At 40.9% G+C, this 17419-nt stretch overlaps 1 protein-coding gene across 1 annotated transcript; it reads right to left on the bottom strand.

Moving 5' to 3' along the window:
- Positions 1-8247: 8247 nt before the first annotated feature.
- Positions 8248-16771, bottom strand: scrt2 (scratch family zinc finger 2). Its single transcript, XM_061735299.1, has 2 exons — positions 16169-16771; positions 8248-12658 (listed from the first exon to the last, which is right to left on the bottom strand). Exons 1-2 carry the CDS (start codon positions 16326-16328, stop codon positions 11859-11861), a joined length of 960 nt encoding a protein of 319 aa, XP_061591283.1. The 5' UTR covers positions 16329-16771; the 3' UTR covers positions 8248-11858.
- Positions 16772-17419: the final 648 nt, after the last annotated feature.

Below are 17419 nucleotides of genomic sequence, written 5' to 3'. Positions count from 1 at the left end.
TGATGAGGAAATGTGTAAAAGTGCTATCTGTGCCATCCACGAATATAAATCCTGTTAAAATCTTCTGCATTATATTGTGCCAGTCCTTTCCAGGACTCACACAATATAATGCGATATAAAATAAACAGCACCATATTTTCTCAAGCGTACTTATGTCTGATTTATCTATCAAAAATTCATTGAGGTATAATAAGATGACTGAACAGTGCTGCATGTATTAATGCGTTATTAGGGTTAACTTGTCTGCTTCTGAACGTATAAACAGGTCGCTGAGTGTTTTGTGAACATGCATGTACTAAAGACAGACCAAACACATCTCTTGGCAAATCTGTTTCTTATTAAAATTCGCTCCAGCAATCAGTCATGCAGTTAAAAAGAAAACGAAAAGAAAGGAAAAAGCAAGCCAGAACCCTTTGCTGAAAATGCTTTTTAATGAGGTCATTGTTTTGTATTGTCGACTGTTGCGTGATACTTCCTCCTTCAAAGTTAACTACCTAGTGATATTCTATTTTTTCAGGGGTTTCAAAGGATCAGAGCTACGTTGCTGTGGATACAAAGAAGGATGTCTAGGCTTGCAGCTTTGCACAGGTAAGTGAAAAGCTTAAAAGATCTGTGACAGTTGAGCAAAAACAGAGCTATTGTTGTTTCCTCCAAATAACAGCTACCGCACCTTTCAATGAAACAATTAAAAATGATTTCTTGGACAGAAGAGGCAGGCCATTATACTGAATTATTACAAATGCTTTGAACTACAATGGCAGCGCCTTTAATGTTGATTAATTGGTCACAAGGGGATCACTTGCAACATGAAGGAGGTCTATATATAATATGTAATCATTAACAGTGATATCAGAATAGCATATGCACTTCTAGAATTAAGTGAAGCAAATGTTATAGTTATTCAATCCGTTAATATGATCAACTTTTTGGCCATGTTGTCAAGTGTTACAGCAAAAATCTTATCTAAACACAGTTTAGCTTTGAAAACAGCCTCACGATTTTTACCTTGTGATCTGAGGAGCAATTCCGCTGAGATAGTATTAAAAAAATTAAAACAGTAAGAAAAAAAAGTAGTTATATATGCTGACAATGGCTTCATGACGTGTTTCTGTCAGGTTAGCTACATGATGGTGTATGAATACGGTAACATATGGCCTGTAGGTGCGTGCTCTTATATAACATATTCAAGTTGCTGCTTTGCTGTCATTTAAAAGGCACCTCATCAAAAACCAAATGAAACTGGCATCACATGATACAAAGTGACCCTGTCATTCAAAGCATATAGACATGCAAATCAGCTGCAGTTTTTGAGGTGTTTGGAGTCCCACCACACTCCATATGACCCTCAGCTGTCACAGCAGGACTGTATTCTAGTTACTAACATATCTCAATTACTCAGATTGAGTTAGTCACACAGGTACAGTGGCAGGTCATGGAAGAACAGTTCTCACATAATGGCTTGCTGTTAATATTAGATTTCAGTCCCCATGGGATTGTCACACTTAGAGCAGCTGGAGAAATTACCTGCCAGCTTCTCGACAGTGAGGAGAGCTATATTTATTTATGCCTTCTCTCCTTCTTTTCCCCTCCACGCGTTGACATGCTTTTAAAGTGATAATTATTCTGTTGCCAATTCCCAGTCTTCAAACTACAGCTTTCTGACGGGTGGGATGTATGAAATCATAATTTGATTTAGCAACAGTGGATGTTGCTGTGTGACCGATTTGTGCAGTGATGTTGAATATTCACCGATGGCACTTGCTGCTCAAATCTACGAAATTATTTCCTTCGCTTTCTCATTCTTCTACAGCAGCCCTGATTGAGATTTCTCTTTAATGATCTTTCCCTGCCATGAAATGAAATGCTCACCGTATTTAATCCATATGGGGGGGGGGCTTTGGAGTGAGGTTATTTAGGACTGGATTAGGCAGCAGTCCATTTATTTATTTATTTATCAATTAATTAATTTATGTAGTTCGGTTCATTAACCTACTGTAGCCTCAAAACCAGTAACACAAATGCATGTTTTTTTCAGCAGTTCAAGTTTAAATATTATTTTAAAAAGCCACAGGAGGATTGTTGAAATAATGCAAAGCAAATACTTAGGATACCAAATGAAAATTATGAAAATGAGTTAAATGAACTGTTAATTAGCCGGTTCTTTGTTTGTTTGATTTAGTTATAATGTTTGGCAAAGAAAAAATGACATTGTGAAAAATGCCATTGAAATTTTGTTAAATATACTGTATGTGACAAAGGAAATTAAAAATAATTTTTATTTATGAACATGGTAAGTTATTATTGGATCATGAAAAGAGTGCTGATTAATTTTATGCCGGTCAGGTGATCAGTTAATGATTGCCGCTCTGCAAATGGTAAAACCTCTAGGCTCCAAATTCTTTGGTGTCCTTGTTACTGCTTGCATTGTATACGAAGGAAAAAAGGAGCTATTTAAGGAGTGCCCTCCTTGACTTTTGCTTGAGCGCTGATGACAAGTTGGATATCTTAGATGCATAAAAATGAGATTTTGACATGACTTCAAAAAGAGAAGCATACGGATGAGGTGGACCCTCTGCCAACAGAGAGGCGAGGAAACAGATGGGTTTTACACAAACAGCACAAACATCAAGAACACTGAGTTAAAGAGCTTGGCAGTCTCACTTGATGAAACAGTGAGGAATGGAGGCACTTTTAATGAGCATCTCTTCTGTGATGCAGAATGTGAAAAGACAAACTGTTAGCTCTTAAAGGGGCAGTTTCCGTTGGTTGGTTCTGACAGGTTAAACCCAAGCACCACCATTACAGAATCCGAGTTCAAGCTAAAGCAAAAACTAAGAAAAGTTGCAGTTCCTTGATTGGCCACTAGGGCCTGGGTCCAAAAGTGAGTCAATCTCCATAAACCCCCATGTTAAAATGTCCAACTTTGCAGCAATACATATTTACAACCTGGTTAAAAATAAACAATAAAAATACACTTTTGATCTCCACAGCTAGATATTACGTCCACAACAACCGTACTGAGCGTGGCTTTTTTGGGGGCACACCAGGTAAAATTGACAGTCATATTTTGAAGTGAATATGTCTGGCTGTGGATTATTCTGGGAGGGTCTGAACAAAGCTTAGTGCAGCAGTCATGCTACTGAAATGATGTTTGAAACGGGAGCTCCCACTGTGAATGTTGTTGGTAGCTCTGTAGCTCCTCCAGGGGCTAGAGCAGATCAGCTTGGGGCCTTTCAAGGAAAGGTCTGCTGGGACCGGCAGTTAATCAGCCCATAACTAAGGCCACGTTTACACGTAGCCGGGTATTTACAAAAACGGATATTTTCCCCTCTACGTTTTCAAAAATATCCTCGTTTACACGGACCCGCATGAAAACGCTGTTAACGTCATGCCAGCCAATCAGAATCCTGGAAAAAACATCAACAAATGACACGTGTAACTTCCAGTTAAGGCTGATTTATGGTTCCGCGTTACACCAACGCAGAGCCTACGGCGTAGGGTACGCGGCGACGCACACCGTACGGCGCGCATCGCCGCGTACCTTACGCCGTAGGCTCTGCGTCGATTTAACGCGGGACCATAATTCAGGCTTTACTTCCAAGACGGAACGAGAGTCTGAGAGAATTTAAAACAGGTAAAATAAAAGAAAATATTGACGGTGGCCAAACAAATTGTAAACACAGGTCGCACTCATGACGCTGGTGACGTTTCTGTCGCATAATGTGACGTAAATCTCCGTTTTCCTCCGTTTTCTCTGTTTAGACGCAAACGTGAAAACAGAGTTTTTGAAAATCTCCACTTTGGCCGGAGTTTTCAGAAATGACCGTTTTTGGGGGCTTTGACCTCCGTTTTCGTGTAAACGAACGGCCAAAACGCATGAAAACGCCTCCGTTTTTGCCCCGTGTAAACGGGGCCTAACTCTGTTAGTCTTCGTTTCAGCTCTGGCAGCACTCATTTCGGATGTCGTTGTCAACATTTCATATGAGGGCATTTGGATGCACTTGTTCAGAGTTAATGTAAAATGAAATGAATTAGCCTCATTAGTTAGCATAATCTAAGACGGCCAAGATAAAATAGCAAACTTTGATTGAAATAAGGTGGGTTTGCCCCAGCTGGTTTCCAGGTCTGCTAGTTCCACCCATTTGTGACATAGGACTATAGGACTCGTCACAGGGGGGGGTTGTCCAGTTTTTATTATACAGTCTGTGGTTAAACTAGACTCCTCAGATAATCTGGCTCAGATCCCAACAACTACAACAACCTCAATCGCATCTCTAACCTACCCCTCATTTCCAAAATCCTCAAAAAAACTGTTGCCTCCCATTACACTTTCACCTACCTCTGAACTCCTTGTATCAGTCTTTCCTGTCTGGTGTCTGCTCCCGTCATAGTGCCGAAACCTCCCTCCTAACAATCACAAACAATCTCCTCACTGCAGCTGACTCTGACCTACTCTCCATCCTCATCCTCCTTGACCTCAGTCTGGCCTTTGACACCATGTCACACTCCATCCTCCTCAATAGTCTCATCCATTAGCATCATCCCCCCTCCACTGGTTTCATTCTTATCACAGGCTGCTTTCAATTCATATAGCTTAAATCTTTCAGATCCAACACCTCTCCAGTCACTACAGGTGTGCACCAGAGGTCTGTCCTGGGGCCCCTCCTCTTCATCAACTATCTGCTCCCCCTCTTCAATATTTTTAGCTAATTCAATATCCATTACACTGCTTCGCCGACGACATCCAGCTCTATCTTTCCAGTGAACAAGACTCCATACTCCCACTGTCCTCCTTCACCTCCTGCTTATTCAAAATATTCAAACTTCTTGAAAGTAAGCAGTGAAAAAACTGAGCTCCGCTTTATTGGCATAAAACATCATTATCCAAATTCGACAGCTTCTCCCTTACCGTTCCTCAGTCTCCCCCTCCCCTCAGGATAAGAGTCTGGATATCATTGGTAGCACACTGTCATGTCATTCCCATATAAACAGCAGTAGCCGGTCTGTTTTCTTCCACCTTGGTAACATAAACCGACTCTGCCCCTCCCTCAATGTCCACAAACCCTCCATCCTTGTCCGCTGTCTTGTCACCTCCCGCAACTCTCTCCTCTTTGGTCTCCCCGAGAAGTCTCTCCACAAGCTCCAACTGGTCCATAACCTGCTGCCCGGATCATAACGGGAACCCCATCATTCCACCACATCACATCCTGGAGCAGCTCCACTGGCCACCAGTCTGCCAAATAATTAATTACAAACTCCTCCTGTTCACCTTCAAAGCCATCCATAACCTTGCACCACCTTATCTGTCTGACCTCCTTCACACGGCCACTCCAGCCCGCTCCCTCAGATCCTCCTCCTCCTCCATCCATCTCCCTGTCCCCTCTGCCTGCCTCAGCACCGTGGGCAGCAGAGCTTTCAGCTTCTCTGCTCCCAAACTCTGGAACTTCTCACCGCCTGACATCTGAAATATTGACTCTCTTCCCATCTTCAAATCCAGACTCCAGACTCACCAGTTTAAGAGTGCCTACTCACTTTAAGTCCAACTACACTGTTGTTCATTTCTTTTATTATATGCTGATTGTATTCATTGTTTTAAAGTGTCCTTGGGTTTCATGAAAGGCGCTTATGAATAAAATGCACTATTATTATCATTATTTAAATCTCTTGTTTTGTGATTTTGTGAAGTTTGCATGCAGAATGGTTACTGGCTGAAAAAAGAAAAGCACAAGTCCTGACTCAACTGAGTTATGAAGGTTAACTTTTGGCATTGTCATCAGTATAGCTGTTTTTGTTGTTGTACTGGAACTGACGGTTGTAGTTCAGCCAACAGATGGCGCCACATGTATGAGAAGGGTCAGCGAGGTGGAGCACCAATTGGAAGAGAGTTGGCACAAGAATAGATAGTTTATTCAATATTTGAAAATAAATAACTTGTTGATTGTGTCACTTGTGAGCAGCTGAATTACACCAGCTTCTGTAAGACTGATTTTTTATTTGGACATAAACATCCATGATGTTCTGTTTTTAATGCTGCCACTACAGATTGATTTGTACTTCAAAGAGGAGAGCCCAAGCAGATAAATCTATTATTATAATTTTTTTAAACCAGTCGCCGAAATCTTCCAATAATCACGTTAAGATTTATATACAAATATTCAAGTAGATATTTTTCTAGGATTCAGGGTTAAGGATCAAAGATTGAACACCTGAAGGTTAATTTTTGTATATGAATGTGCTCTTGATTGATTGATTTTTCCTCTGATTGTTTTAGCTTTACTGCTCAAAACAGCAAATACATAAATAAATAAATTGAAAAACAAGTTAACATTGTCCCTGACAAAAAATCTGAAGACTATTGTCCGTGAAATGGCAGTGTTGCAATGGCCAGGAAAGAAAAAGCAGAAAACAGCAATAAACTTTGCATCATAAATTCAGATGATTATTTCAAAACCTTCTGTTCACAGCCTCAAAGATATATCCAAATTGCTAATAAATTTAACACAAACAAATAAAATAATACAATTAAATAGTAATCTTTCACAGCCTGGATTTTTTTTTTTTTTGCATTGTAACAATTAATGTTGACTCATATTTTATATGCAGACGCATATGCAGTTATTATTTGGTTAATGCACATCAAATGTGGTACTTGGTGAAATGTCAGTAAATATTGAAATATTTTCTCTATGAATTTGTAAAATATATCTTGCCAACTGTCTTAAGCAGTTTAACATGAAAATATACAAACCAAGCTACTAACTATTAAAATTCCAGCTTCAACTAGATGCTTAATAAACTCATATAATGCTAATACACTGCCTGTCCCTAAATAGCATCATAATCCAAAGTACTCTTCAATCTGGGGGGTTAAATAGCTGCGACTTCTGCTCTATATATTTATGCAGGAACCTTGTGGTAACCCCTCACCCCACCACAACAGTAGGCACTTGAAGATATTTTTTTCCCCTCAAAGTCACTCAGAAGAAGATGGTGTTCTCAAGTCAATATCTTTGAAGTGCGGGTGTAGTGCGTTCAATTTTGCAGGTTGTTTTTGATCATTTACCTGATGTGCTTCGAGTGTGAGTGGCGGTGGGAGGCGTCGGCTGCTGTGTATGAGTGTTGCAAGCATAATGTATGCAGGGCCACGGTCGCCTTAGCTGCCTCCCCGTGCTGATTGTTTATACACACACAGCACACCCACGGGTGATGTAATTGGATTCCATGGGTCCCCATTTTACAGTCCATTGCCATGTAATGAAATCAGTTATTTACTTTCATCATAAAATCTGATAAGGGACAACATCTGCTGGGGTAAAGTTGGAGTGAGTACTTCACATGAATGCTGATGTGTTAGCGTTCTGCAACATCCTGTAGCTGCAGCGCTGCATTTCTGTACTCTCGAATCAACACTTGGCTGCTTCAGTCAAAATATAAGAACAGAAGCGACAAGTTATTTTGTTTGACTTTAGCAGCAAAACAAGTGTGGAAGCGACAGTAAGGTCACTCGCTGTTTCCCCACGCAGAAGAGAGGGCTGTGCAGTGCAGTGTCCCTGCTCTGCTCTGCCTGCTGTCTCATTATACTGCTGCTGTGCTGCTGGAGGACACTGAAGGACACAAGCGATTGAATCCAAGTGTTGTATATTCCCTGGAAACCAATCAAGAAAAGCCCCAGAATAATAATCCCTGTCCGCTGTCATGATTCATTTTTATTTTGTTCCATATTTTTCTCTGGCTTTTGAGTCAGTCAGGAAGGGTAGTTCCAGCATAAAATCAATGTTCCATTAAAATTTAATGACCAGGAAGGGCTTAATAGTGGTGGAACAGATGCCTCTGCTTTTGTGAACGTCTACATCTCAAGAACTCTTATTCAAAGCTATATTGGTCTTGTCAGGTCCTCTGACCATTACTGCTCTTAGTTGCTGTGAAAACCTACGGATATTGGCTTTTTTTTTCTTTTTTGTCCCAGAGCAGTGAAATTAAAAGTCAGGAAATTGACAGTAAAGCTTCTGAATTCCCACAAACATTGGCAAAAGAGGTGTCAGCTGACGGCAAAGTATAATTACTCACTGTTTAAATGTTGACTATGGTTATTCCAAGCAGAAAGCAGACTTGCTATTTTCGTAGTGTGATCACCCACAGGATGTGCGGGTGTGTTTTCTCAGGGATCAAATTGAAAAACAATAGAAAACATGGTCAAATATCACAGTTCTGAAAGAAATACAAATGGACTTGTAGGTTACTTGTGCTATTGTTTTTTATTAATGTTAATGTCATTGCTATTGTTGTCATTAGTAATTTTAGCAGAACGAGATAAATCAAAACACCCCTCAGCAATCATGGCTTAAATTTCTTCATACTCAGCTGCAACAGAGAGAAAGAGAGAGAGAGAGATAAAGAAAGAGAAAGAGAATGAGAAAGGAAGTGAGAAAATCTTAATCAGTGTTTTTTTTCTTTGAGGACCATATGGAAGGTTTCAAGCAGCCAACCATATGTTGAAGGCTTTTGTCATGGAAATCATACTTTTTGGCACTTTTTCATTGTGCAGCCAAGCTGGGCACATAAATAAAAAGAGGAACAGAGGAATCATACAGAACATGATCAAATCTTTGAGAATACACAGAGTTGGAAGTTTGCGTTTTAACTTATAACAGCTTCTTAATCAAGACACTCCCTGATTCACATGGCCACCCAGACTGCAATTAGTACCTGTATTTGTCTTTTTTAATAGAAAAAAAGACAACATTAATAGAAAAAGAGCAATTAAATGTCTACATGCATTGTCATATTATTGCTGTGATGTATTTACAAATATATTTACAAAATCATCAAAGAGGAACAATGTTTCCCTCTATCCAAATGCAAGAGTTTGCGTTCAAATTGTGCCTCCATCCCAGTAATTAGTATTTTCTCAGGGGAAGATCGTTAATACTGCCAGTTTTAGTTACAAGCCTCGAGAAACTGTACATTTCTAGGTGATATTTTTAATGATTTCAGTGCCATTATCCGACACATTAAAACATAGCCCCCAGATTTTGAAGATGCATGAAATAGTAAACGTATATAAGAATCTTTCGGAGATGATTTCTGCTTTTGTGTAATGAGACAGCGACGTGGCAGTCTGCGTGTTTTGCAAGCTAATCAAGGGACAGGTGGTTTGGACGCTCTCATGCAGTGATTCAGCTGCAGCTTTAGACAGAATGATGGGGAAACGGAGAGGAGAAGATTAACAAACAAAGCAGAAGCTCCTTTTTTGCTCAATTTTCTCCTCACTTTAGTGATTTTCTTTCTTTTCTTCTTTTTGTTTTGCTTTTTTTTCCTGCTTTTCACTGTGAGCTCAGCATTACTTTGATGGTGCCATCAATTTGGAATATGCAAATAGCTGACAGTGCATTTGCCTGCTGGTGCTTGACCTTCCCCTTGGAGGTCGCTCACCGACTCAATTACGCTCCCTATCTGCAGTCTGTCTACAAACACCTGTTATCCTCCCACACTCCACCACCCTCCACCAATCCCACTTCAGTGCATTTCATCCTTGCTGCGTCTGTTTAGAGGCAGTTGGGACAGGATGAGGATGGGTGATGAGGAGGAGGGGGAGTAATGTGGGACAAAGGAAGTGGGAGTTGGAAGTGCATTACTGCGCATCAATCTATTACAGCAGGCTTGAAAACTTTCTCTACCAAGGCAATTCACATCTACATTATTTCTTTCATGCAAGTTAAGATAAAACAAACCCATCATCTCAGAGGGGGGACTCTTGCGTCTCATGTATTAGAGATGAGTTGTGAATTTGACTGAATTTAAATCTTTTATTATTTCGGGGGGGGTAAATGAGATTTATTATCTTGGGATTCTGTTAAATTTAAGGAATAGCAGCCTTTTTCCAGGCAAGTTAACTCTTGTATTGTTTTATGGTCATGGTTGCTTTCACCACCGTTATTGCTTTTACACGTCTGCAACTTTGGAGCTAACTAGACTTTCAATTTTACATTTTTCCGGGTACATCCAACATTAGCGTAGACTATTTCTGGGAATTAGTTATTGCCTTAAATTTGAATAAAGAAAGGGGCCAAAAAAAGTAAACGATATTCCAGTTAAGGGGAGAAGTGGGCTTTTGGGAAAACAGCAAGATAAGGAGTTTGTTTGTGTTTTGTTATCATTGTTTCTTTTTATTGCCCTAAGTTGACCGTAAACAGAACAGCTGATTGTTTTACATGTCATTTGCTTTGTCAGTCAGGTTATTGCCACAAAACTAAAAACAAATCTGCATTCATTCGCTGGAAGTGTTCTAGCACTGGTACTGTACATTGTTCCTCTTTAAAAACTAAGTCCCGTGGACTCTCTACAGTTTCATGCATATAAACATTTTCTTTGAAGATCAGCAGCATCTTACCAGATCAATGGATGTTCTTTTTGAAATCATAAACAATAAATAAATACATGATAAATAGGTGAGTCTTCAATAAATACACAAAAATAAGGTGAATTAATAAATAAATAGATAAATAGGAAGATAAATAAAGTATTTACATGATAAATAGATGGTATGCATCTAAACCATGGGCAGAGCTTTTAGCGACATATAAAACAGACAAACACAAAAATTTGGCTGTCACTTTGTAACTGAGGGTGTGTCAGTCCATACCTTCACTCTGAGGTAATACTGGTGGAGGGGGTGCACCTCAAATACTGGGTGAAGATTGCTTGTTAAGACTGTACGATGCACCATAAAGGCAGCAGAGTTTATGCAAGCCACCATGGTGGAGGAAGAACAACGAGTTTTCATTGCTATAGATGAGTCAACCACACACGGCACTTCTTGGATCATTTGGTCATGCTCTCAGTGTTTTGTCCAAATCTGTACATCAGGGTGAGACTACGCATTTAATCAGACGGAGTGAGTGATAACCTGTTCAACAGGCCAAAATCTTAAAATCACTGCTCTTGCAGAATTTAATTGAATGACTTATGATATTTTATAGCTTATTTAAAATTTGCTTTTTTTTAAGTACCCACAGTTACAAAGATTTTTTTCAATCAACAAGGGATAACAAGCACAAAAAAATAAGTTTAGAAAAATCAAATAGAAAAATAACATCCGTTGAATTAAAACATTGGTGTGGAAAAAAAGGGGTTTGTCTTTTTACCTTTTAAAATGATCTCCCTTTTTTTTGCAAATACTGTCATAGTTCACATTTTCATAAAAACTTCATGTTGGCAGTTGCAAAAGAATTCAATTCTTAGCAAATAAAAAGCAGCATAAAAATACAAGAGGTCATTTTGTCTCTAAAAAACAAAAGAACACTGTTAGTCCTTTTTTATGTTTTTTTTTCTTTTTTCTCATTACTATTTCCTATAAAATATCAGGAATCTAAATATTATTACTATTGATATCAATATCATTATAGTCATTGATAAAAATTCACATGCCAGGCCTCATATATAATTGTGTGTGTGTGTGTGTGTGTTTGTGTGCATGTGCATACATGAGCGTGTCTGTGTGTGAGTGTGGGTTCACGTGTGCATGTCTGAGTTTTTGAATGTGTGTCAGTGTGTGTACATGCTCCCACGTGTGTGTGAGCACATGTTGCTGAACGGTGAACAACTATCATCTACAGTCTCTATTTTGGGGAAGTTTGTTTGATTGTATGTTTCTGTGGATGATTAGCTACTGTGCAGGGAAAAAAATCCAGCATCTTTTGAAATTGTCTTTGCCATAATCATTAGAGTTTCTTCACGTAATCTCAGTGAAAATATTGCTTTCTAAAAAAAGGGAAGAAAAAAGGCATGGAGGGCAGAGTGAACAGGGTTATTGGTTGTGAACCTACAACAGGGGTTCAAATTTAGCTTCTTCCATGTGGTTAGTTTTCTGATCCAGAGTCATCTTCATCTGCAGAGCCCTTGAAGCAAGCTGACTCATAGTGCTTGTTCAGGTAGGACTTGAGAGCGAAGGTCTTATTGCAACGCTTGCATCTGTAGTGCTTGAAGGCAGAGTGTGTTTGCATGTGGGCGCGGAGGTTTGAACGGTCAGCAAAGGCTTTGCCACAATGGGCACAGGCAAAGGGCTTCTCTCCTGTGTGTGAGCGCATATGCCCTTGCAGCAGCCACGGCCGGCTAAAGGCCTTGCTGCACACGTCGCATTTGTGCTTGAGGTCGTGGGTGAGGATGTGCATGGCCAACGCCGGCATGGACACGTACACTTTATTACAGGTGGGACACTTGCGGGCCATCTTGCTGTCTAGGCTGCGGTGCGTCTGCTTGTGTCTGCTGAGGTTGGAGGAGGTGGCGTACGTCTTGCCGCACTCGTTGCAGGTGTGGCGAGGCAAGCCGGCCGCCCTCTCCTGAGCCCCACCGTTCGCACTGCTGCTCCTCGAGCCTCCCCCGCGACTGTCCCCATCCCCCTTCCGCCTCGAGCGGCCGTCAGAGATGAAGAAGGCATCCATGGTGTAACCCTCGGCCAGGGCCTCCGATTCACCACTGTAGAAGCCGCTCGCGGTCATGCCTGACTGGGGACTGTCGGGGTGCTTCAGGTCGGGGTCGCAGTATTCCCCCCCGCTGTTCACCTGGGTGTACAGGGGGTCTGACACCGGTGAAGCCAACTTATGCTCCATCTTCTTCTCCCCCTGGTATACGGTTGGCGTGATGTAATCCTGGATGTATCCTGGGAGAGACACATGAAAAAATGGTTGGCTAGAGGTTGTGATGAGCATGCTGAGGGGTATGCTGACTATTGTATGTTTGATTCTATTCAAATGTATGTTTAACTCCATCTAAAATAGTGAAAAGGAGAGTGTCAGCACATTTCTAAATGCTTATTTTTTAAACATAAATTTCATGCACTTTAAAAATACATGGAAACGTGACGGGCTCAGAGGAGCTCATGAAGGTTGCCATTTACACTGTTTACGAGTACTCAATAATATCTCATAAAGGAAGTTTCCTGTGTAGGAAGATGCAAAGTATAGACCCTCTTCAATAATGTAAGGTCATTGATTAGACATCCTTTCTCTGAAGGTGCCAGCATTACAAGTGCAACACACAGAATCAGGTTTCAGTGTTCACTTTTAACATTATTTCTCCTTATTTTCACAAGGTTTTCCTCGCTCTTTTTTTTTTAAATATCTTAAGTTTTCTCCCCCTATAAACAAATGCACATTCTGAACCACATGAGCTTACTTGTCTTTCTACTACATGTCATGCAGGATCTGCTTCTACTTCTTTAGGCAGATTTAAACATGAGGCAGCAAATCACAGGCATCCATCAGTGATTTAAGTGTCCCCAACAGTACAAAGCATGAAAAACAGTACAAAGCATTTCTGAGAGATATTTTTGTTGGCATGATTCTTGTCCTTGCTTTTTCTCTGATGCGGCTCTTTGCCAGTGGAGCTAAAAGGCTTGCTGGCAGCTAAATGGACCCAAACAGAACTCGATATATCCTGACAATATTTGATGCTGAATACATACTAAACACATTTTACCGCCTCAGCTTATATTCTGTATTCTAAGTATTTAAGTACAAACACAAAAAATGGCAAAACTCTTTTCTTGAGGCAAATGGTGCCAAAATGCAAAAAAAATAAATAAAAAACCCCATTCCTTAGCACTGTGTGCAGCAAGCGGTGGAAATTAGGTATTGACTGCTTTTTAATGAAATTCAAAGTTTTGAACTGATCAATAGGCTATCATCTGTAAAATAGTGCAGCTGTTAGAAGAGTTGAATGCTGAAGAAGGTAGAAATAATGTGAGGAACAGATCAAGTATCTGCAACACAATAATAGTTTATTGAGCGCAGTTTTCTTGAGGGGTGATAATGTGAGACATGGCATCACGTGCTTTGTTTGTGAAGAGGGTCACCTGCCTACAGCAGCGAGCATGCTCAAGTGCTTTTAAGAAACAAGCCATTAAGAAATCAGTTTAAGTGCTCTCTTACTGGAGCCTTTCCATTCCCAAGGGTTTCAGTTCACACAACCTCTTTGTCAAAGACATGACTGTGACACCCTGGGATAGGGAAACACCAGGCCTGTGTGCACGCTATTATGCTGCACTACATGCTTTCACAGTTTTTAACTACACAGATGGTGTTAGCCCATGAGAAAGCATGATTTTCTTTTACAATAATGTACTTCTTTTAAAATGCAATTCTTTCAATGTACAAATGTTGCTGCTGCTGTTCCAACAATTACAGGAGCCAAATCCACCTGTTTTACAGTCACGCTATCTACTTCCATGAATTTATCTGAAGGGTATTTGCTCTGAATTCAACAATGTGCTCTCATTTTGTTTAGATTTTTAACAACAAAGCTCACAGTGCACTATCCCTATAAGCAGAGGTGTTTACTAGGTTTCAATTACCCAAGGTCAGACAAAAAGCTCATCATTTAGGACTCTCGCTGTATCAGCCTTTGCAGCTCATAGACTCATTTCTGTAATGCAAAGCAAGCATGTAATTAATGGACCCTCTCAGCCACCCCTCTTTGTTGTTCGACAGACACTCAAGTCAAATGTCTCCACAATAGGGGGAAAGAAAACCTCCCGGCTCAGCAGAAGTGCTGATGTTATGTGTTTTAGGAATGCTGGGAATTCTTTTATTTTACCCTTCGTTATTTTTTCTTTTGCCTCAGCATGGAAACAATGATTCTTTCGCTCAAATTAAGTGGTTTACATCAGCATTAATACGCGACTTTATTGTTCTTCTTTATCATATAAAACACATTTTTCATGGTGTTAAACAATAGATTCAAGAACAATAGAGTGACAAAATTTATAACAAAAAATGTATTATTAATGATGAAGCACATCCTGCAACAGGAAGACTTAATAGGATTCTGTGCAAGGGTTTATAAATGTGTACAATCATTTCATTAGTATAATCCATGTATCTTGAACCACTTCATTTATTTTAGTTTAGCAGATCTATTCAGGCTCTTCTGTAAAAAAAAAAAAAATAAAAAAAATAACAATAATAATATAAATAATAAAAACTAAACAACACAAAAAACAGCTACAACAAAAACAAAATAAATTGTTAAATCCACTAGTCCGGATCCTTGACATTTCAACTTGTTACTGGCATGTTTAAATAACAGGTGGGCATCAACAACATTCAGCCGTGGACTGCGATGCCTCTTACTGTGAAAACGTCTTAAGAAATCACAACAAAGGCTCACATATGGCCCTCTGAACGTGGCCACAAAATGGAAGCGACAAGCTTAAAGCAGACTGTGAAAGTGAAGGTCGCCCCTCAGCTCTGACCGGAGCTTAGCGTGGCCGGTCTGAGTGGTGACCACAGTGCAGTTATGCGCCTTTCTTCATGTTTACTGTACAACCTCGGTCATGTGATCAGCCTCATTGCCGCCCCAAGCATTTTTATCTCCTTTTTCTCCTTCCCCTCACCACCCTGTCAGCCCCAGCTCCCCACCTCCCTCTTGGCTCAACTGTACAGTGTGTTGATGTCTCTTGTGGCGGCAATAGGCCTGCATGGCTGAAACTCTAACCCCTGCTAGTTTTCAAATGCCCGGAAGGAAGAGAAAGATGTAGTGGAGCGATGGGGGTGGGGAGACTGTGTGCATGCTCCATTTGGATGGGGAGAGGGGGGCAAGGGAGGATCGGACCATGAAGGGAACTCAAGGACAATAACAGCTAAGGACAAATGTATCATCTGATACTCATCTCTCATATTCATGCATTTTTTTAGTCCACATGATGACCAGATATCGTCAGTAATGTGTCCATGTTCAGCCACAGGGGTTGGTGCAGTCAAACTAATACGTAACCGGAGCTTCTCCTGATTAGACACACGTTTTGTTCCCTATTTACATAAACTAATCCGTGGCTGTGACCTGAATTGTGTCTGTCCTTCGCTGGAGTCAAAAAACAAAAGTCTGGGATCACTGTGATGGGGGTGGGGTGCCTCTGGAGAGGATTATTTTGGATGTTGTTGCAAGAAAAAAAAAATCAGCTGGCTGTATATAACATGCCACTAAAATATACACACTTAAAGGATGTTGTTAGCTGAGTCAAAGAACACCCCCCTTCCCCAAAAAGAGGAAAAAAAGACCCATATGGATAGAAATGTCAGGCATGCTGAAATCAGCACTGGAGCTGTTTACAGGCACAAGTGTTAGCACATCTTTAACTGGAGCAACTCACACTGGAGGCATGTTAACTCACCATTTTCACTGAGACGAACCCCAAGGCTGGTTACCGAGTCTGTGATGGAGCGTGCAAAAGTGAATGAGTCGTCCAGGTGGTGATGATGATTGGAGGTGGCCACATTGGACGAAGAGAAATCATCAAGCTTGATCTTCTTCACCAAAAATGAGCGGGGCATGTTTCAATGGATAAACACACAGAGCTGAGAAAAACGCATGAGAAAAAATTGAAAGACCCTCTGAGGAAGCGCAAAACCCGAGCTGGCTTGATGGTAATCCTTGTGGTTAATATGGTCAAAAACATAAGATAAGAAAAAAAATGGAAACCAGTGGAGAACGAGGCTGACGGCAATGCTGTGTGATACTCTCTGATTTCCCCAAGCTTCCCCCGGAAAAATAAAAAAAATAAAAAATAAAAGCGATCCTGTTCAGCACTGGATAGCTCCTGTGATGCAGCAGGCTTAAGGGACCAGTGAGGAAGAGAAGAGATGGAGACAGACAGAGAGAGGAGGGAGAGAGAGACTGTCAGACTAGCTGAGATCAGCAATCACGCCAGCCTTTATATGGGGCACAGGCAGTGGAAGATCAGGTGGTGCTGCGAAATGGAGCTGCTTAGCTTTAATCCATCAAATGTCCCCGGGGACACACATCAAATTACTACTGAACCGTCTGTGCATTCGCACACAGACAGAGGAGAAAGAACACAGCCAGACCCCCACTACCCCCTACCCCCCCTCCCCCACCCCCACTGGTCCCCCTCCTCCTCCCTTTCCCCTCTTTCTTTCACCCCGCTTATGCTCCATGCTCAGAGGAGGAGTAAAAGAGATGGGCAGACAATGGAGATGTGGATGAGAGCACACTCGGTGTCCTGTCCCCCATTGTCTTCAGATGAAGTGGCACAGTTTATGTTTGTCTTGTACAGGCTGTGCCTCCCTCAAGTCATCTCTGTTACCTCAAACAGCATCAGATCTTTTCTTCCCATGGACACGGTGCACTGTTCTCACACGCCGAGAGCAAACATACAATAGAGGAGCGGTTATCACAGCGTCTGCAAGTGCTGGACCTTTTTTAAATCTGTTCAGGATTCCACCACTGTTGACAACGCAGCTACAGGAAAGTGCTAGTGCTGCACGGCTAAGTTGATCTGCCTCCCTCCCTCCCATTACTGCTGCACAGATGTGTGTCCTGCCATGCGTGGCACTGAATTATCTGATTAATTAATTACATCTTTTTTGATTAGGGTGAAATCCAGAATTAGATCCCGGCGCAC

This window comes from Cololabis saira, chromosome 12 (genome assembly GCF_033807715.1).
Source record: "Cololabis saira isolate AMF1-May2022 chromosome 12, fColSai1.1, whole genome shotgun sequence".
In the NCBI taxonomy this organism is placed as follows: Eukaryota; Metazoa; Chordata; class Actinopteri; order Beloniformes; family Belonidae; genus Cololabis; species Cololabis saira.
The sequence above is the reverse complement of the archived record's forward strand: the minus strand, read 5'-3'. Positions and strand labels throughout refer to the sequence as shown.

Excerpts from the sequence above, each read along its gene's own strand:
- scrt2 (XM_061735299.1), bottom strand. The coding sequence starts at position 16,328 with ATGCCCCGCTCATTTTTGGTGAAGAAGATCAAGCTTGATGATTTCTCT. Across the intron at positions 12,659-16,168 it reads GGTTCGTCTCAGTGAAAATG|GATACATCCAGGATTACATC; the intron begins GTGAGTTAACAT and ends TGTCTCTCCCAG.